The sequence below is a fragment of the Raphanus sativus genome, chromosome 6 (genome assembly GCF_000801105.2).
Source record: "Raphanus sativus cultivar WK10039 chromosome 6, ASM80110v3, whole genome shotgun sequence".
In the NCBI taxonomy this organism is placed as follows: Eukaryota; Viridiplantae; Streptophyta; class Magnoliopsida; order Brassicales; family Brassicaceae; genus Raphanus; species Raphanus sativus.
In genome coordinates, this window is record NC_079516.1 from 6,173,672 (window position 1) to 6,195,661 (window position 21,990).

At 37.3% G+C, this 21,990-nt stretch overlaps 3 protein-coding genes and 1 pseudogene across 3 annotated transcripts; 2 read left to right on the forward strand and 2 right to left on the reverse strand.

Annotated features, from left to right (window-relative positions):
• Positions 1 to 2,702: 2,702 nt before the first annotated feature.
• LOC108807699 (probable lipid phosphate phosphatase 4) lies at positions 2,703 to 4,386 on the forward strand (annotated as a pseudogene).
• A 2,744-nt stretch (positions 4,387 to 7,130) lies between these two features.
• Positions 7,131 to 10,475, forward strand: LOC130496245 (uncharacterized). The gene is made up of 2 exons (XM_056988174.1): positions 7,131 to 8,940; positions 9,576 to 10,475. Exons 1-2 carry the CDS (start codon positions 7,763 to 7,765, stop codon positions 10,333 to 10,335), a joined length of 1,938 nt encoding a protein of 645 aa, XP_056844154.1. The 5' UTR covers positions 7,131 to 7,762; the 3' UTR covers positions 10,336 to 10,475.
• An 834-nt stretch (positions 10,476 to 11,309) lies between these two features.
• Positions 11,310 to 14,916, reverse strand: LOC130496246 (uncharacterized). Its single transcript, XM_056988175.1, has 2 exons — positions 13,943 to 14,916; positions 11,310 to 11,691 (listed from the first exon to the last, which is right to left on the reverse strand). The coding sequence occupies exon 1, from the start codon at positions 14,868 to 14,870 to the stop codon at positions 14,646 to 14,648; it is 225 nt and encodes a 74-aa protein (XP_056844155.1). The 5' UTR covers positions 14,871 to 14,916; the 3' UTR covers positions 11,310 to 11,691; positions 13,943 to 14,645.
• A 156-nt stretch (positions 14,917 to 15,072) lies between these two features.
• Positions 15,073 to 19,011, reverse strand: LOC108850105 (uncharacterized). The gene has a single exon (XM_056986876.1). The coding sequence runs from the start codon at positions 19,009 to 19,011 to the stop codon at positions 15,073 to 15,075; it is 3,939 nt and encodes a 1,312-aa protein (XP_056842856.1).
• Positions 19,012 to 21,990: the final 2,979 nt, after the last annotated feature.

Here is a 21,990-nt window from a genome sequence, read left to right on the forward strand (position 1 = left end):
GCTTTTCGAACAAATATTGATTGGATAAAATAGAGCATGATGCTAATGCTAATGCTCTACCAATCAAGGCCTATGTCGTTTACACTTTCTGAAACGAACTTGTATAGTTTACACTCACTGAAACGAACTTGTATAGTTTAGTCTCAGACGCAGTGCCGGACTAACATTTTATAATGTCCTAATCTAAATTTAAAATTATGTCTTTGTAAAATTTTATCAAGATCACAAAAATTATGTTTTGTACAAATTTTATTAAGATCACAAAACAATATTAAAAACAATTTAATTTTTCACTAAAAAGAAATCAAAATCCATAATTTTTTTATAAAAAAGAAATAGTGATATTAAAAACACTTATTGTTGAAATGTAGATTTTCTTTCATTTTTTCTTACAAAATTATCGAGTAGACTTATTTCCGTTTCAATTAATAACCTAACCAATCTATTTAATTTTTCTTGTGACATGATAGAGTGCAAATACTTTTTTACCAACTCGAACTTCGAAATACTTTATTCAGTTGTGGTGATTGTCATCGGAATGATCAATAATATGCGTTAAGAAATTAGAACTTGATTAATGAATGTATTGAGGTAATCAATATTAAAGATTTCCTAACAAAAGTTTATTCGTTTATAGATATTAATAAGATTTTTTTTTAAAAAATATGTCCCACTAATTTAGATGTCATAATCTACGATTTGGATGATTTGCTCTCTGGACCGGCCCTCAAACGGTGGTGGGCCAGCCCTCAAACGGCGGCTCTGTCCAATTTGGAAGTATCCATACCCATGGAAATAAAGCTAACGTTATATTATTGCAGTTATAACTCTCTTAGCACCATAAACTCGGTTGAACTATATATTGATCTATTACCCAAATTTTCCGGTTTAGTTACCGCTTACCAGTACAGTTTTAAAAACATTGGTTATTTTGATTCTATGAGCGATATCAACGGTGAAAGACGTAGGCAACGGCTTAAAAATATCTAAGTAACATAACTGTTATGAGAAAAACTAGTTTTGCGATACGTATGTATTTTTCAGCTCTTTTTTTTAATAAAAGGGCTACCAAAAAAATGTTAGGCATAGTTATTTATAAAATCCTCTGCTCTCCCTGCGACTCATCTTCCTCTTCGAGTTTCCTGTTGTCTTTGCTCCGGTGACCGGCGCGTGGTGGCTCCGTTAGCACCACCGCCGGTCAGATCCAGTCTATTTTCTTGTTCTTTTTGCTCTGTCTTTTTTCGTTTTCAATTTTGAACGAGTTTAGGGTTGGTTCCTTTGGTGGCTCGTGATTCTACTGAGTCCTTCCTTATCTCTTTTGGATCTGTCGTTGAATTTTCCGTAGCCGTTGATCTGATGGTTTGAATTTGCAGCTGTGGCTGTGGTTGTTGTTTACGGTTCAGACAGTGTTCCATTTTCAGATCTGGTTTCTCTTTAGTTCATGAGTCCGGTTTGTTATTTTTTCAACCTCTCCCATCTTCGTCCGGTAGAGATGTTGTAAGGTTTTGAAGAAATCTCTTTCGTTTCGGGTTCTTGGTGTGACGGTAGCGGTTTTGGTTTGCAACGGGGTGGTTCAAATGGTCTTTATGTGAAGATTTATGGTGCTAATAGGTTCCGGATGGAGCGGATGTAGGTTCTGCGTTCTGCTGAGCCATCTTCGAGGTCTTCACCAACTTGTTTCATGCATCAGCGGATAGAAGATCTTCAGGCCTGCCTCAGAGTTTTTGGTCTGGTTCTATCTTTCAAGTTGGAGATTGTTTAGTTCTTCCTTGCAGTTGCAATCATCGGTTACGGGTTCACGTTTCTCAAGGCTCGTCGAAAGTTTGAGTATTCTCTTATGTATCTCTGTGTATTTATGCTTTAGTTCAAATTAGTTCTCGTGATGTTTGGGTTTCGGAAGGAGTATGTTCCTATCCGACTTATGGCTCCGAATGGATTTAGATCCTTGTCGGTTCTTGGCTCTGGAAAGACTGATGTCTTTGCCGGCGGATTGTACTTACAGTTCATGTTATAATATAATCTACTAGATGACAAAAAAAAGTTATTTATAAAATCTACCTGAACGTGAAATATTGATAACTGAGCCGAGTTTAATAATATATGAAAAGAAATCCAAAATATTTAATCCAAAACGCCCACATGTAATACATTCAGATTCCTTGGTTTAAACTGAAATTACCGGTATATTCCGGTTCAGAAGCAATCTCGTAAAAGCCTATAATTTACCCTTGTGGGAAACAATACGGGCCCAACTGAAAATCCAATAAAGCTGGTTTTGGGCTTAAATCTTTTAATTAAACATAAAAGAAGTTCTCGGACCAAACCAGAAGTTCTCGGTGAGCGACTCTACTACCAATCATGCAGAAGTTTTTTTTTAATTATACTAAATTACTATTATAACTTCATGTTTTGAATTTTAAAACGAACTCCATACTTATGTATATTAAATGATTACTAATATTTGTGCATTGTGTACAAGGTATCACATTTTCATGTCTTTGACAGCAGTCACCACCTCTATTCAGGGCCGGCTCTGAGATTTTAGGGACCGTAGATCAGTCAAGAGGAAATTTAATAATTTGGGGGCTGAAATTTTTTTTTTATAAATTTGAAGATTTATGTCCATGTAAATTTTTTTCAAAAATTTTGGAGGCTTGAAACGAATGTTTCATTAGGTTTGGCTTAGGGTCGGCTCTGCCTCTATGAAAGATGCGGTCGGTAGGCCACGACCTAATTTCTTTTACCAATGTTTTCCCGATGGTAAACCGGTATGAAACATATTTATCAATCCATTAGTCGGTTTATCATGAGTTTTTAACTTATTTTGTATAAATCTGAAGAAATGCAAAAATTTGATTCGGAAACTAAGGATGTTTTGTGCATGGAGTTAAAAGATAATCAAAGAAGGTTACAACTTACAAGAGCTTCCCTAGCGGTCACACTTCGTGTAAGTCTTCTAAAAAATTACTAACTAGTTTGTAATGAACTGTTTCCTGTCTAACTAAGCCGGTTAATCACGGTATATGCAGGGGCATTTGCTGGTTTAACATTCTTGGTGTGGTATTATATCGGGTAAAATAAAAGTATTTGACAGAAGGGGACATGTGGCAAAGCTATGCCTTGTGTTCTAACCGATAATCATCACAGTACTTATCGGAATATACGTGTCGACGACTATTGGCACCATTGGACCGACGTCTTCGCCGGAGCTATCATCTGAATACTTGTCGTTTCTTTCTCTTACCTCCACTTTTTTCCTTACTCATACGACGACAATGGTAATAAAACATTTTACCTTGCTTTCTTGAATTGAGATATGTAACGATTCAAGATTTTAAAATATTAACAGGATGGGCCCCATATGCGTATTTTAGAATGTTGGCTGAGAAGCAGGGGCGGAGGCAGCTGAGAGCTAATGGGGTCAGCTGACCCCTATAGATTTTAATTATTTACAATAGTTTCTGTAAATTTGTAATATCTGACCCTAGTTAAAATATCTTAATGACCCCTATACATTCTAAGCCCACTTTACTTCAACCAAAACAATAACCCTAACTCAAATAAATCTAACTCAAACCCACGTACACTATTTTTTCCCTACCACATCCCTAAGAATAAAATAAAGAGAAATTGCATCCAATGACTTCAAAAAAACAAAATTTATTATCTAACTAAAATCTCCCCTTCTCTTCTTATCTCTTCTTATCTCTTTCTAAAAATCTAATTTTTTTTGGTTATTCTCTGAATAAACCCATGAATAAATTAGGCCGTATGAAATGGGTTTATTGCTAAAGTAATTAAGTACATGTTAGAAAAGTTAAAAATAATTGCAAAAAAATAATTTCTTTTCAGTGAATATTTATTTTTTCCTGAAATAAAATCATGTATTTATCTTCCTCTTAGGATAGCTTCATTCACTATGTTTATTTATTAATTTCAATTGATTTTATATTAGCATAATAAATGGTTTATATTAATACTAAAAATTGGGGGTTACAATAATTTATATATAAAAATTACTAAATAATATCTATGTATATAATAAATCTAATAAAATTATGAATAAAAATTATAATTTAGTTTAGAAAGAATATTTTCAAAAAAAATTAGAAATGAGTTCACTAACATAAAAATTGTAAGGTTTTTAAATGTATAATAATAAAATATTAGATTATATAGTATTTTAGTTATAAATATTATTTTGGGTCAAAAATATATTAACTCCGTTAACAAAATTTTCTAGCTCCACCACTGCTGAGAAATGTGGTCGAGCGACAATGATGACACAGAGCGGTTCTCGAAGAATGTTGGACGAAGTAAGTCGAGCCTGGCTCTACTTACTTGCTGAACGATCGTAATCGAGAAAGCACTGATTCTGAGTTTTAAATTTCATGCTCATATATTAGTGGTAATGGATTAATCGATGTAATTTTTAACCAGATGTTTGTATAATGTATGTGTTTTTTTGTAAACTTAAAAAAAAATGTATGTGTTACTTACTACTTTTTGTGTGTTACTTACTACTAATTTGTTAACCATGTTCATAAATGTTTTAGTTTGTTTAGGATTGGTCTAGTACTCTAGTTGTTCCCTAATTACCTCTCTTGGGTTCCGACTTCTGATTTCAACATAGGATCCGGATTAGTTAAGCAAAGTGAGTCTTCGTTCAATTTGTATTAGTATATATGTCCTTAGAATAAGATTCGCCTCATTTATTAAGCAAAGTGAGTCTTCGTTCAATTCGTTCAATTTATATATGTCTTAGGATAAATTAAACAAAGTTGAAATACATTTTTTTAAAGGATTGAAATGAACCGATTTAAGAAGAGACATATGAGGAACTAAACCTCATGAAGAGTCATAACGTTGTTCAATGTTCATGATGGTGGCAACTGGCAAGTGTTAACCCCTATATTCAAGTTTCAACAGTTAGTCAACTTTTGAAGGAAAAAATACTTTGGAAATCGAATGTGAAACGTCCGGTTGAAGTAAACCATACACGGTCACCGAAATTTATCCACATGGGTTCGGTTTTTCATTTTCCCGTAAGGTACGGATTCATCCGCCTTTCTATTCATCTAAACATTCTTTTTTCGTTTGAAACTTAAAAGGGTTAAATCAAGGATGAGAGATGTAATCTATGAATAAACTATTTCTTAGATATTCAAATAAACCGTAAATAATAAATCTATATCCACCTGCCATGTATAAGTGAAACGATTTCTCTTCGATCAACAGAATAACTCTTTTTCTAATGGAAACCAGTAGATCACCGCGATGTGGTTCATCTTTCTTTCTTTGACAATGAACAAACTTCAAATTCCACTTTTTATAATTTAACAAGTATGAAATTAGGATATGGCATATATTCAATAAAAAAGAAATTAGGATATGGTTCATTAAAATCTATTTTTCAACGAACAATTTTGTTAATAACCGAGAATTAGTGACATGAATTTGTTATCATTCTTTTCACGTCAACTTTCCGGAAACAAATTGCAGCCAACTGTAACGTTGGAACTTGTAGAGAATTTAACCATGTTAAAGGGAACAAATTTATCATTTTATATTAATCATTCTATACCAAATTAAACACCACTACACAGCTTTCTAAAACACAAAGATCGACACTACATACATTTTGATAAATGGCTATTACCAAAAGTTCTATTATGAGCCTCAAATCTATAACTTTTTACTACATTTTATTTTATTTTTGTGACAAAATTTCCTATATAACATATAGTATCCAAAAATATATACATTTTTACTTCTTTACCAGATGCAAGATGAATTTAACAGTCGATAAAATTCTATAACACTATAAATTATACTAGATTTTAACCCGCCCTTAAAAAGGGCGGGTATATTTTTTGTTGGAAAAATTATTTTACGTAATAAAAATTATGATTTTTAATAAATTATATATTTTAATTTTTTACGACTTATTTTTGTTATTTTAAATATGACTAAATTTTTGAAAACTCTAAATAATTTTAATCAGTAATGATTTTACTTATTGAACCCGAAGTTAAACTTATTTTACACTTATTTTTTAATTTAAATAAAATATTATATATCTTCAACACTCTCTGTATTGAAAAGTTTATTTGTGTGTTTCAAAATATTTTCTATAATTTTATTAAATTTAGTCTATGTGATTTAGTTTTTTTTTTAATGAAACTATTTTTTTAAGAAGTTGAGATAATTCGGACATGTATTATGATTTTGTTGATTTAATCATTTGTTATTTCAACTTGATTTTATTTTGAGGTTTCATTTAATAAATACTTTCAAATAATTAATAACGTGAAAGATTTTTTGGAAAGATATGGCGTAAATATTTAAGAAACGGATTTTTAAAAAAAGTTAAGAACTGAATTATTAAATATTTTTTAATGTAATTGCAAAATAATGATTTTTTATTGTTTGCAAATACAGCCGGCAAAAAGGTACATACAAATTTGTAATTAATTGGAAAAGTCATGGTCATATTCATAAGAAGTATTCTGTTTTAATAGTATATATGTTCATGCCTAACTGATTTTATAAACTGATAAAAAATTGTTTATTTTGTAAAATAATTATATTAAATGAAAATTAAGTGACAATAAATGTAACACATTTTTATTTTTTATTTAAGTTATTATTTTATTCATAAAAACATGGCTTTGAATAATGTTTTTGGTTACATTATTTTTCACCGGTTGAAACAAAAATAATTTTTTTGCTAAATCGAACATTTAACCATATACATAAAACTTAGTTATTTACATTTTTGATTTTATAATTGACACAAAATCTATATTGATTAACTAATAAATAAAAATCTGCAATACTATTATTATGGTAATATAATTAAAGATGTGTATTATCGTTAAGGTAATATAATTAATAAAACTATTAAGCTATTTGAAATATAGAAATACAATTAATGTAATACTACTATTAATGTTTCCAAACAACTTTCACTTAGAATATTATATTTGTTTCTAAACATCTCCAAAGTGTACTTCAACTTTAATAATATAGATATGTCGGTGGTGTAAGCAAATCATATTCTCTTACTAGATCTTGAAAATCTTATTTATTAACCAATTGCCGACAAAACTTAGAGATCTTCATATATTAAAACAGAGTCCAATCTCAAATTTTCAAAAAACTTTAATTTAGATTCGAGCAACCAGCTTTGGAGGTACTTTTTGTTGCCATTACGTTAATAAAATATGACGTTGTTACCGAAGTTATACACATGGGGTGTGATCAATCTAATATAAAGATGGAGAAAGAGACGGAGAGACTGAAGAAGGTCGAGAGAAGCGTGAAAGAAGGGATATTATTTTCAGTTCAAAAAAAAAAAAGAAGGGATATTATTTTCCACTACTCTTTTTTGGAGAAAAATATATTATTTTATTGTGATCAATCTAATATCAATCTAATTATCTTATTTTCCACTACTCTTTTTTTGTGATCAATCTAATATCAATCTAATTTTCTTACTTTATTTTCAAAATCATACATATCTGAGTTTGTATTTTTTCAGCCTGGCTTATATTTGTTTCTATTATATGCATTTAGGATTAAATTTTCTATTTTACTTTTAAAGATTATACATTCTTTTTCATTATTTTTAATATCCGGTTATTATATTATTTACATGTATAGTTAAAAACTTGTGTTTACTAAAATGAAATATTAATTCGAATTTGAATAGATTTATCAATATATAAAGGGATCCGTTAAACTAACCTATCCGCTGAATATGGAGACTACACTTTCATCTTTATCACATCTAGCTTCAAATCTTACGCCAACCACAGTTGTCTCTACTACGCTTGATGGATCCCCACGCGCCGTCGCTATTGATACCGGAGGAAACATGGAGCCACTGGCGGCCGTTCCCGACGCAAAGCTTCGCCTCATGTGCAGTTTTGGTGGCCACATCATGCCTCGTCCACATGACAAGGCCCTAACGTACTCTAGCGGCGAGACGCGTCTAGTGGTCATTGATCGACGCGCTTCACTGGCATCCCTACGATCTCGTCTCTCTAGTATGCTCCTTAACGGTCGGTCTTTCACGCTCAAGTACCAGCTCCCTAGCGAAGATCTTGACTCACTCGTCAGCATCACCACCGATGAAGATCTTGAGAACATGATTGAGGAGTATGATCGTGCCACGTCATCGGCGACGGCTACTGCCACGCACCGGATACGTTTGTTTCTTTTCGCGAACAAGCTAGAGACCGCTGCTACCATGGGATCTCTTCTTGATAGTGCGAAGTCGGAGACATGGTTTGTCAATGCTTTGAACCAATCCGGCTTGCTTCCTCGTGGTTTGTCGGACTCGGCCGCGGTGAACAACACCTTGGTGAATCTTGACGAGGCGGGTGAAGGAGAGGCTGAGGTCCAGAAACTAGGAGCTGATGCGGGTTGCGTGAACAGCAAGCAAGGAGGTTACATCACGAACGGTGTGATATCTCATCAGGAGATGCATATGAGCTCCATGCCTGACTCGCCTATGATGGAAGCAGCTGGTGGTTCTTCGATAGGATCTTCCTCTTCTTCTCCTTCCACTGCCTATTTGCCACCGATCCGCGTTAGGGTCGGTGAAGACCAGAGGATGGAACAACAGTTTGCTCAAATGAGCTTCTCAAACGTGGACGGTCAGAGGAATCAGGAAGATGGCGCTGGTTTGATGGCAAATAGGCCAATGATGATTCCACCGGGTACGATGACAGATACTGCCGTGGGGTATAGCAACGCACCTACTGATGCTGCTCCTCCAGCCATAAGCCATGGCCGGGTTGCAGCAGATGATGATCGATCCGATCCAGGTGTAGTGAATGGATATAGGAAGCCACCTTTGCCGATGCAGCCAGTGGCGATCCCACAGAGAGGTGCCGGTGGGTATGGCTTGACATCTCCTGATTCTGTTGCAAGGTATTTTCTGACTGATTTATAAATGTTTTATGAAATGAATATCTCCTGCTACATTAAATAGATAATTGATTTAGGTAATTTCAGATATGGAGTAGGCATCCAACTTAACTTCTTGTTTCTCATTCATTTTCTTCGGTTTGCCTTAATTTGTGGTTGTCTTTGCACTGTTTTTTTTTTTTTTGGTTCTTTACATGTGGACACAGGCTTAGCTAAACAGATAGATCACTAATTTAAAACTATGTTATATCAAAGGATAACTGAGAATTTGTTTGAAGTTGTTAAATGCATAAGAATCTAATTTTGTCTTTATCTATATGTATCTTTTAACCACAATCTTTATCTATATGTATATATATGTTGATGGTACTAATTACATAATAATATTATTAGTTTATGAATGTTGTCATGAAACTAATATAGTTAATGTATTGTTCTTATTTGTGTCCAGATGTGTATATAATGACATATTGTTTATGTATCCGACGATCTTTTTTCTTGTTGTATAGTATATAGATTGGGTTTCTTAACAGATTAGTACAGTTGTTATTGAGATTTTCATGCGTGTAAAAACTAGAGCACCCTTGTTAGATCTGTTCTTTCAGTCGGATGCTGATTTCTGGTTTGCATGGATACAGTGATACTAGCATTTCTTCTGCTACTTCATTTTCAAAGCCGGTGTACTACCAAGACCAAGCTCCAACTATGCCAAGAGCCCCGGTAACACAGCCTGAAATTACTCCGGTCCAAACTAGCCACTGCATACCTCAGCATGAAACCACTTCAGCCCAGACCACATCACACGTCCTATCTCAGCCAACTACATACACAACTATGGACCAACAACACCAAGTCCCGGTTCAGCAACCTTTCTTACACCAAGGTGTTCAATACATTCCTCATCCATCACAATACATCCCGGTTTACCCTCATCATCAGCAGCAGCAAAACTACCCAGTTTACGTGATGTCTGTCCCGCAATCTCAGCAATATGTCCCAGCTGGAACTCCCCCGCTCTATCCAAACTCAACACCCACCACAAACCCGAGACCTGAAGTAGCTCAAAACGTTTACCCTGCCCCTATATCACATAATCCTCAGGTTCAACAACAACAGCCACAACTTCATTACATGGGCTACGCAGGAGGTTCTCAACAAACCGCAAACGCTAATCCAAACTACAGTACTGGAGCGTACGAGTACACAAATCCGCAAAACGAGACAATGTATTACCATGCACAACGTCTTCCTACCAACAGTGCTATTCCGTTAGCTTCTCCGTATCAAAGCATGACACCAGCCGCAGCCGCAGCTGCTTTAGCTGATATGTCTAAACAGATGAGTCTTGCAAGTGACAAAGAGCAACAACAACATATAACTGCGTCTCAACCGCTCTAAGCATTGACCAATTAGACAATCGGTTATGTTTTTCTTTTTTTTACTAAATACGTATAACGTCGAGTTCCTTCTTATGAGATATAAATATAGACTTTTTATTATGTTGTTTTGTAAAGTATTATAGTTATTGTTATAATGTCTATTTCTGTTTTTATTTAATAAAAATTGTTCGATGATTTCTCTAAAAGTATTAATATATGGAATATTGTTAGTTTAGGTTATATATTAGTTTGAACTGTCTTAATGCGGACTAGATCTTGACCCGCGCTTTGGAAGCGCGGAATATTTTACGATGAAAAATTTCACTAATAACTTAACAAATATTTTGTTAATTTTTAAAGAGTGTGTATTTAAAATATTTTTGCATTTAAATCAGTATTTTTAAATTCAACCCGATTGTGATTATACCGGTTAATCCGGAGATCTAACAATTCAATTCAGTTTTTTAAAATATTCATATTAAAAAGTCACTAAAACCGAGACTAACCGATTGAACTGATGGATGACCGATATGTAATCTAATTTGATTGAAATTGTAATAGTTTCATAATTTATAATCTTATAATCCAACTTTAAAGTTCATTATTTTGTAATTTATGAAATTATGATGTTTCTACAAAATTTTAAAGAGAAAATGATGGATATAAAATAACTAAGATTAATTATTGTATTGTTTGGAAACATTGATAGTAGTATATAAAATATATTGTTTGGAAACATTGATAGTAGTATAAAGAAATAAGTATATTGTTTGGAAACATGGATAGTAGTATAAACAAATGAACATTAGTGATTTAATGTAGGTTTAACTATAAAGTATAAATGTGTATTTAATTTAAAAACTTACAAAATAAATGTTAGGTCCAACAGAATGTTTCTGTTTTAATAAGATAGATGTCTTAACTGTCTTTGTTGGACTCTGTTGACAGAAAAAAAAAGTCTTTGTTGGACACTTTGACGGTAATATAGTACTCTTTGACGGTAATATTAGTATTTTTATTCAGATACTATTAGTTAAAGAAGTGTAATCAATAACAATTTAATTCTGTTACTTTTTAATATGTGTGAAAAATGTCAAAGTGATACTTATTTAGGAAAAAAGATAATATAATGTTTGGACCGGTGGTGAATAAGAACGGTTGGAAAGTCATCTAACTGTATTTTCCATTCAGATCGCTTGAAGAAAAAGGTTGAAGCAAAGTTGAATGAGCTTGGGGATATGTGTGAAAGTGGTGAGATCGAGCCTGAAGCAGCTTATGAGCTTTTTAAGGAATTCGAAGATGAGATGGCGATTCAATATGGTGATCAGATGGAAGTTGAGGGACCTTAAGAGCAGGATCTGAGATATTGAAGGCCCTATTCAAAAATATACATCTAATATATAAATGTTGCGCATCATTTTTATATTATAAAATTTGATTTTAAATATTTTCAAATAAAAACAATTGAATTTGTTTTTTTCAGATGATTAAACAGTAAAAAGTCGCTAAAAGTAACTACAGTTTTTTTATCAAAAAAGTTACTATAATTTAGCTTTGATTTCTACCAAAATCAAGAATTTTTTCTATTTAAAAAAAAGAACTTGAGAACAAAACGATTGTTTATAGTGAGAATAATGAGAACGTCCCGTAAGTTTCATGAGAAAAAAGAAGAAAAATTTGGATGCATATACCTAGTAGAATTTAAACGGAGTCTTTAACCATAACAACAACTAAACTATGATATTTATATATTAATTGTTATATTCTATTAAAATAAAAAATCAATATATATAAAAACGATATTTAAATGTCCATATTTAACTGATTTTTAAAACAAATAAAATTATATTTTAACTGGTTTGAATTTTTGTCATGAACGAAGAAACTCAAATCTAAAAAACTATTATTGTTAACACGTAAATTAAATGATGTGAATTACTATAATAAATACAATTATATAATAAATACAATTAATGAAGTAATTAGAAAGAGTGAAAAGGAAGATATAATAAAACATTTTAAGGTATGTAAGTTGTATTTAATACTTTGTAATAAATGCTATCAAACTAATTAATAATACAATAAATGAAATAGTTCGATTTAGTTAAAAAAATGAATGAAAATCTATAATAACTCATTTAAAAATAGGCAAATGATATTTTGTACTTTTGTTTTAATAGAATACTAGATTTTGACCCGCGCTTTCAAAGCGCGGGTTTATTTTCCTTTATTTTTTTTAAATTGACAAATATTTAGTAAATGTCATATTTTCATATATTTTTTTTTATAAAAGACTTAAGCTTTTTATCTTTCTTTATCGTGTTTCATTTTAAAAGAGTATAGGCATGAGCACAATATCCGGACCTGAAGAACCAACCCGAAACCGACCCGAAAATCAGGGTCCCGAACTCGATCAGACCCGGGATAAATATCCGAATAAGTTCTAAATTGCTATATCCGAAGAACCGGTTCCGAACCCGACCCGAACCGAGAACCGAATGAGTACCCGCAGATATCCGAAATGTGAATATATATCTAAAAATATATGTTATAATTATATTTATAATTATTTTAATATTTTAAATTAATATTATAAGTTAACTATAGTAGTTATTTTCGGTACTTTTGAGTATTTTTGGATAAAATATGATAGTTTGGATAAAAGTTTATCCAAAAAACTGTATAGAATGGATATTTTTGGTTACTTTTGAGTAATTTGGATACAAAAATTTGAATCGAATCGGATACTTTGGTTACTTTGAGTACAAATAACCGAACCCGTTTTAGATAATTTGGTTATTTGGTTATTTTCAGGTTCTTATGCATGAGAACTAAACCCACCCGGACCCAAAAAGATCCGACTCAAACCGACCCAAAATTTTATAATACCCGTATGGGTTTAATTTCAAAATCCAAAAAACCCGATACCCGAAAGAACCGATCTGTACCCGAACGTCCAGGTCTAATGAGTATTTATGTTTAGAAAATTAAACTTTATTTTTAATGAATTAAGTTGTTATAAAACTGATAAATTTATTTTATTATGTGGTTAACTTTTTTTAATAAAAAAATTATATACTTTTAATAAAGATTTTTACTTTTCAATGAAAAAATTCAAATTTTTTATGAATGCTTAAATTATATTAAAAACAGAAAAACATAATAATTAAGTGATTAATTTTTGTTCACTACACAAAATATTAAGAATAGTTAAAAATAAATTATTTGAACTTGGAGAAAAAAATAAGAATTGGATATGATTTCTTAATCGGCCCAAATGACCCAAAAGAGATGATGTGGGCAGTGGGCTGGATCCAAAAATAATGACCCAATATAAATATGTTATTAATATTACTTAATTGCCCTTAATGAAATAAGTAATGTTAGTAAAGAAAAGGGTATTTTTAGTAAAAAACAGAATATGATCCTGCTTTAATAGTATAGATATACCAGTTTTATTTCTGTTGTTAACTTTTAGCAACAAATCAATATCATATGTATCTCTTATCGTTTTGTTTCTCATTTTAAAAACACTTAAGACGGCAAAAGAATGGCAGAATGCGACTCAAGTCCCGAAAACATCCCCTGTTTCACCTAAAAAGACTTTAACAAGTCAAACACTTTACCTCGGGTGCCTGATAAGACCATTCGCCTCTTCTCGGATGCGGCATGGAATGGCACGTCGTGTGCGGGAGGATTTGGCAGGGTGGCCTCGGACACAGCGGGCGTTACTCTCTTCGAAGGAAACTCTGCAAGACGTGTGGTGGCCTCTATTTTATCTGCAGACACTCTCTGGCGTTAAAAGCGGGTCTCACCATGGCGGCCTCAGCTGGAATCAAAGATGTGGTCTGTTTTCAGACTTTTAAAATCTAATCAACATCAATACACAGGAAACAAGTCTGTGATCAAACTCAAAGGAATACTTCATGACCTAGGCGTGTTGAGTCATTCCTTCTCTTCTATATCTTATCGTTTCGTTTCTCGTAGTTGTAATGAGCAAGCTGACAGGCTTGCCAAGAATGCTCTGTTTGTGATCTCAAACAGTCCTTCAAGGATTGGGGAACTCTGTAGCTTAAGTTAATTTGAATGGAATAAATGGTTTGAACAAAAAAAACAAAAAACAAAAAAAAATTTAATTTAACTTCAAAACGAAATGCAATAAATAGTATTATATGCTATTGTAATACAATTTATTTATACAATCTAGTCTTATGTTTATGTGAAAGCAATCAAAGAGTTGCATAACAGTAAAACGAAAGCTGACTACACAAACCATAATATTAGAAAAGTAGACTATTATTTGTGCCATAGATGAGGATAAAGGAACTCTTAACCTCCACAACCACCGCCGCAACCGGCTCCGCCACAACCTCCTGCAGCTGTTGTATTACGGGAAGTGGCTCTATCACCGGAGGCTCCATCGGCGCAAGAGAGTAATAGAGCCGAGAGGACACAACAGCCAAATAGAACCAAGAACACAAGATGAAAAAGGTAACTAACATCGAAGTGTGTTGTTGCCGCCATGCTCATTACATCTTCTAAGTGTCTAGCCATTCCTCTCTAGCTAGATATGTTTTAATTTGGATGAGATTGAGTTGTTTAACGTGAATAGGTTTCTTACTTATAGTTGATAAATTCGTACGTAGACCATTGACTCTTTCATAAGTTATTCAGTTTGACTGTAAGGTTCTAATGGGAATATGTGTTTTTTATATAAATTTTTTTTTTGAAACACATTTCTATTAAAAAAGGGGAATTAGTTGGGAGCTATAAAGTCATCACCAACCACTTGGAGTTCAGATACAATCAATGCATCCTTTGCCAAACTATCTGCAATGGAATTCCTTTCTCGGGGAATCCATGAGAAACATACAAATTCAAAAGCTGAAACAAAAGAGAATATATCAGCCATCAAGATGAGGAGCTCTTTTGAGAGCGATTCCGTCCTCATTGCCTGCACAAGTTGCGATGAATCAGATTCAAAGCTCACTTTCTTCAAGCCAAGAGATGCACTAGTACGAACAGCCTCACGAAGAGCCAAGCCCTCCGCCACTAGGGGTGAGAGAACAGAGTGTCTTGGTGAGCTGAAAGAGCGACTACCGTCTGGTGTAAGAACAACCCAGCCCAATCCCGCATTGCGTGTAACTGAGGACCACGCAGCATCTGATCGTATAACAATAGTTCCTGGTGGAGCGGTGACCTGTTGTGGGGTTTTCTTGGTTCCGATTGCAGATTCTTTTTTCACTTCCAAGCTCCATTCTCGTGCAAGTGCAATAGCTGTGGATAGGGTTTCCTCCGGTGAGGCAGAGTGACCTTCAAAGACGAACTTGTTCCGGGCTTTCCAGATGTTCCAACAAACCCAAGGAACGAGAGCGCTCGATGTAACTCCTGCAGGTGGAAGGCAATTGATGGAGCAGAGCTCATCCCAGCTAGCCAATAAATCTAATGTTCCACTGACATCCAGGGTCGTCGCTAAAGGGGCAAGCTGCCAGACTTGTTGCGCAAACCTGCACTGGAATAATAGGTGAATAATAGATTCAGAGCTGCCACAGCGTTTACATCTCGGATCGGCAGGGACCTGTCGTTGTGCTAGCCTCTCTCCGACGGGAAGAGCTCCCTTAAGGGCTTTCCATGAAAAAATTTTAACCTTTGGTGCACAACTTAGGTTCCATACACTTGATTTCCACTTGGGGCCTTGGAGTTGCAGAAGTTCTCTGTTTTCAGCATCATCAACAGCAAAGAAGTAACCAGATTTCGTCGAATATTCTCCGGACTTAGTACCTAACCAGATTAGTTTATCCGGAGCCCCGGTCAAACTTGGATAGATACACATGATCTTATCTTCATACTCAGGGATGACATGTCGGATCTTCGGGATGTCCCATGCTCGAGTGACAGGGTCAATAAATTCAGAGACTGTGAGCTCCTTTTGCGATTCATTCGGCGGTCCCATTGGCAGGAGTTGGGAGGTTAAGCTGAGCCAAGGGTCCGACCAGACGTTCACTGATGTTCCATTCCCTATCGTCCAACCTAGGTTCTTTATAAGCAAGTCCCTCCCCAATAAAATGCTTCTCCATCCATGGGAGCAAGACGATGTTACGGAGACGGAGAGAACGTTGCTGTCAGAGCAATACTTCCCAAAGAGAGTCCTGGCTAATAGGCTATTTGGGTTCTGGAGAAGCCTCCATCCTATCTTCGCCAGTAGCGAGATATTGAAGTTTTGGAAATCTCGAAAGCCTAGCCCACCTATTGCCTTTGGTTTCGCCATGTGTTCCCAGGAGATCCATGCCATCTTTCTGGAGTTTTCATCGTTATCCCACCAGTACCTAGTCACCGCAGATTGAATCCGTTTACAGAGCGACACTGGGAGCATAAAAGAAGACATGGAATACGAGGGGATGGCCGAAAGGACACTTTGCAGAAGCACTAATTTCCCAGCAGCGGAGAGATATCTGTTTGATCGTCCTCGTGCTTTCTGCTTTATACGGTCGACAACGGATGAAAAAAGATCTCTTTTTCTCCGGCCGAAGTGTTCCGGTAAGCCTAGATATTTGCCATTTCCTCCCTCGTTCTCTATTTGCAGCTCGTTCTTGATCATCACTTTTAAGGACGCCGGAGTTTTACGGGAAAACGTGATGGCTGACTTTGCCTTGCTAATCGACTGGCCAGAAGCTTGCTCGTACTTACGTAAGATGGTCTGAAGAGATGCACAATTCTCCTTATCAGCTTGGAGGAAGAACATTGTATCGTCCGCGAAGAACAGGTGAGTTAGTCGGGGACTACCTCTAGCCACTCGAAGACCTTGGAGTGACCCTTCTTCTTGCGCTCGGTTACATAATCCCGAGAGAACTTCACTACACATTATAAATATGTAGGGAGAAAGGGGATCTCCTTGACGGATACCCCGGCTCGGTACTACCATCCCTCTAGGCAAGCCGTTAATGAGGAAGGAGTATGTAACTGATGTGATACACTGCATTATACATCTAACCACGTCTCGGTGGAATCCCAACCGAAGCAGCACTAGCGAGATAAACTCCCATTCGAGTCGGTCGTAAGCTTTACTCATGTCCGTCTTAACCGCCATTGCACATCTCTGCTCCGCCTTAGAGGTTTTGAGATAATGAAGGACCTCATGGGTGATCAATATATTATCGCCGATCGCACGTCCCGGGACAAAGGCGGATTGATTCTCAGAAATAAGCTTTTCCATCAGCGGTTGGAGTCGTCTTGTGAGAATCTTGGAGTAGATTTTGTAGTAGACATTGCAGAGGGCAATCGGCCTGTAATCGGATACTTTCTGCGGCAGGGAAATCTTCGGAATAAGACGTATATGCGTGTCATTAATCCCCTCCGGTAGTGATTCACCCGCAAAGAATCCTTGCACCTCACGCACTATATCCTGACTTATCTCCTCCCAATGGGTGTGGAAGAAACCCGCTGAGAACCCATCGGGCCCCGGTGCCTTATCCGCGTGAATCGAGAATGCAGCTTCCTTGATTTCTTTCTCTGTTGGAATGGCTGTGAGGGAGGTGTTTTCTGCATCCGAAACAATGGGGTGCAGGCCTTGTCTAACTACTTCTTCTCGGTCCCCTGGTTGTGATGAGAACATCGTCTGGAAATAATTCCCAATGACAGAGATGATCTCTTCTTCCTTATACACCATTTCACCATTTTCCTTTTCCAGGACCGAGAAGCCGTTTGCTCGTTTTCTACTCTTCGTAGTTGCATGGAAATAGCCGGTGTTTCGGTCTCCGAGCTTCAACCAAAGCAAGCGGCTCCTTTGCCTCCAATATTCTTCCTCTGCTAAATAAGCTGCATTGAGAGCTTCAGAGATGTTTTGGATTAGGGCTGTGTCATTAGCTGGACTAGATAGCGCTTTGTTAAGTTCCCATTTCTTTTGCTCTATGACACGTTGGCTATTGCGGTGCTGAGTTTTATTCCATGCAGAGATAGCGCTCCGAGCAGAGGAGAGCTTCTCGCTGACAGTTTGGGCGTTGTCGGCACTCCAGGAGTTGGAGATGACCTTCTTTGCTTCCTCATTTTTGCATAGTCGTCTGTCATATCGGAAGAGGCCTCTCCTTCTACGTTTGCCTTTGTCAAAAAAGGATATGATAGGCATGTGATCCGAGCTTTCAAAACCGAGATACTCGCAGCGAGCAGTAGGGAAAGTCTCAGCCCATTGTGTGTTTGATACGGCTCTGTCAAGCCTACAGCGGACCAGGTGGTCTCCTCTTTGTCCTCTCCATGACAAGAAATCTCCCGAGTGCTGGAGGTCAAACAAATCAGCTTCTGAGAAAAAGGTGCGGAGATCGGAGAACGATCCTTCCGGTCTTTCAGGGCCACCATCCTTTTCCTCTCCACAAATCAGATCATTAAAGTCGCCGGTTACGAACCATGGGTCCTCGCGCCCGTTAGCTTTGGCTAACAAACTGTCCCATAAGAGATTCCTCTGGTTTCGATCAGTGCTAGCATGAACAAAGGAGGAGAAAAAACTTTTTCCTTCAAAAGATATGAGAGTATCAATTACATGAGAGTTTGAGTCTAAGATTTGAAGGTCTAGTTCCTGTTTCCAGAACAGACCCAAACCCCCCGCGCCATGTCCTGTCGGAGAGACTAGATAATGGCTATCATATCGCGTCAGTAGATGTTTGAGCTTCTTGCGCACCACGTCGTCGGGATTTTTGGACTCCATAATGAAGATAATATCTGGATCATACTTTTTAGATATATCTCCTAGCCGTCGAACTGTTCGGGGATTCCCCAACCCCTGACAGTTCCAGCTAACTATAGCTAAGGAGCGGGGAGGGGTGGAGTCCGAAAATCCACCCGGCGCTTAGTAGACCTCGGAATCATATTGATGATTGGAGCATTCTCTGATGCTGAATTCGAGCGGTCCTGTCTGTGTCCAGCTCTAGACGTCTCCCCTCTGTTGGTTTTGGTTGCTTTCGATGTCTTGCTCCTAATATTCACTTCTGAAGGAACTTTTCGTCGGATGGGAGAGGCTTTTGGATGAGCCACCTTCCTTCTACTTGGGCCAGTCTTAGGGGAGGCGGGTTTCCTGGAAGAGACCTTAGTACTCTTAGCAGCATTTTTACTTCCTAGGGGGCGACCTGGCTTTCTTTTGGGAGCTCTCTGTTCCAATTGTGCTTCCTCTGTATCACTATCACGCAAAACCGGACCCAACCGGAGGGTGGCTGGTACTCTCTCAGTGCTTTGGTGTAAAGGGGAAATCTCCCCTGTTACAGATTCTCGTTGAATTGGGCCTAGCCTCTGTACTGCTGGTAGTCTGTCATTACTTTGAGCACCTGGAGAATCCTCCATGTTCATGACTGCAGGGGATGGGCCCAAGCGGAGAGAGGTTGGTATCCGTTCACTTAGGCCGGAGTGATGTTCGTCAATCTCCCTTTCAGTGTTACGGGAGCCCTTACGAATAGGTAAGCTGCGGTGTTCAGCAGGAGATGTGCATAATTCAGGAATTTGTAGCTCCTCATTGTCATTGAGAGTTCGGCGGGCTATTCGTAGAGCAGTAGTTTCTAGCTGGCCGCTTTCTTCCGCTTGTCTCAATCGTTCAACTCTAGCCTCCCGTTCACTTGGTTCAGCACATTTTGTGTACTGTAACATAGCATTTCGCGCCTCTCCGCGAGCTTCTTCCAAGATCTCAGGTGGAAAGGAAGCAGGATACTTCTCTTTTTCCTGGGGAATCCCCCGTTCTTTTGATCTGGAGGTGATTTTTGCAGAGCTAGAAGTGCTGTCTCTAGTTCCTGTGGGATCACGGTGTACTTCGCGATAGTAGCTTCGTTTTGGTGGCCCTGGTAGTGGTCTATGATCTGTAGCCTCTCGATAGGAACGGTTAGAGGTTGCATATTCCCTTCGGGTGCGTTCTATAGCTTGGCTGGAGCGTCGGTGCGAGCTTCTTTCGTCCCAATTCTTGGAGGGGGGTTTGTACTCTCTGTGCTTAAGAGCTTTTGTGTGCTGCAGTACATGTTCCCGTCCGCTTACGGTGCTGTGATGAGAGGCGCCAATTTTGAAAGGTGCTTCCTTGCTATGCTCCCTTGCTCTGTTGTTTGGTTCCACTCTCACAGAAGCAAGTGACATTTCTCTACTCAGGTTAGCTTCATTCTCCCTCTGGGGGATGATCGAGCCTCTTTCTTCCTCCTGTGCTGCTTTAGCAGCTTTAGCTTCAGCCCTAGCCACTAGACATTCTTTAAGCTCATGGTCAAGTTTCAAGCATTTAGTGCAATGCTTGTCCAATCTTTCATACACCAGAGTTGCAGGCACCTCGTCTCCATTTGGAAATTCCACAACTGAGTGTTTGATTAGGGGTAATAGCCCGTCAACATGAACTCTCATTCGGGCTTGCAGAGCGGTGATATCAGCTTTCTCATAGATGCCAATGTCCTCACCAATAACTTTGATGATGGGTTCGGTCCAAAGATGGACTGGCAAACCTTGTACTTTGATCCAAAAAGGAATTAAGGAAGGGAATGTCGGGGCTATAGTGGGCTCCCAACGTTGAATTATGACCATCCATCTCGCATAATGGTATGGGCGCTGCTCCAGAACGGCTAGCAGATCCGACTCAAGTTCAAATTGGAACTGAAAGCGTCCATCTCCCAAGTCCGCTCCTATCGGTTTAAACTCTGTTTTCCAATGCTCAGTGAAGAAGGGAATAAGAGACCAGACTTTTTGGACCGATTTGTTTGTTACTCTCCCTATGAGGGTCAAGGAGTGCTTGCGGAGCAGTTCAGAGTTGTCAGGGAGGGGGGCTTTGACTCGAGCAGCGCGAGCCGGTTGCTGGATTCCGAGGTCAATTGCCTTCCCTTTTTCCGCAGAGGAGATACGTCGATGGGCCATTAGAGTAGGCAAGTGTAGCAGATTGCAGGATGAGAGTAGGGTTCAATGAACCGTATCAGGTAGTCTATTGCTTAGAGGAGACCCTTTGAGACCGACCTAGGGTTACAGGGTAGCTTTGCTTCCGGTGAAAGTGAGATGTATGTGCCTCTGTAGCTCGGTGATTGATTAGTTGATAGTGAAGAGGGATTTTAAGTGAAAAAGTTCCAGGAATCCCCAGAGACAAATTTCAAACAGTCTTAAAAGGTCTAGAGAGTACAGAGAAACCTCTGAATCTTCTCAAGAGTTGTGGTGATGCTACAGATTATGGAATGGTGAAGGTTAGATATCGTCATTCCTGTTCCTCGGAGTACATTCACGGCGATGACGGCGGGCCTATCGACCGGAGTCGTAGGCGGAACCCGGTGAGAAAGCGCCAAGAGCTGTCTTCGGACCGCTGTGTAATTCCCAAAGGGGGACTTTTTTGAATTGGCAGAGGGATATCAGAGTTCTGCGCCAATCAGAAGCGAGTAAACGAAGACAGATGGGAGGGTTGGGCAGTGGGACCACAGGTTAAGGACCTTTCTCGAGACTCGGGCCTGGGAGAGAAAGTTTTTTTCTTAGGCAAACTATAATTTTCCACATTGTGATTAATGTGAACTTTTGTGTTTTTTATATAAATTAAAAGAAAGAATTAGACCAAAAAAATAAAAGAATGAAGACTTCTAAGAAGTCATGCATGGTCCAAAAACAATTAACTGTGGAACTTTGATGTTTTGATGTTTTGATGTGATTCGGTGTTTAAGTGTTGACATAATCAGACGGACTTGGTTATAATTTA

Coding starts and splice junctions, on each gene's coding strand:
- LOC130496246 (XM_056988175.1), bottom strand. CDS start 14,870: ATGGCTAGACACTTAGAAGATGTAATGAGCATGGCGGCAACAACACAC.
- LOC108850105 (XM_056986876.1), bottom strand. CDS start 19,011: ATGGAGTCCAAAAATCCCGACGACGTGGTGCGCAAGAAGCTCAAACAT.
- LOC130496245 (XM_056988174.1), top strand. CDS start 7,763: ATGGAGACTACACTTTCATCTTTATCACATCTAGCTTCAAATCTTACG. Junction 8,941..9,575: donor TCTCCTGATTCTGTTGCAAG/GTATTTTCTGAC, acceptor GCATGGATACAG/TGATACTAGCATTTCTTCTG.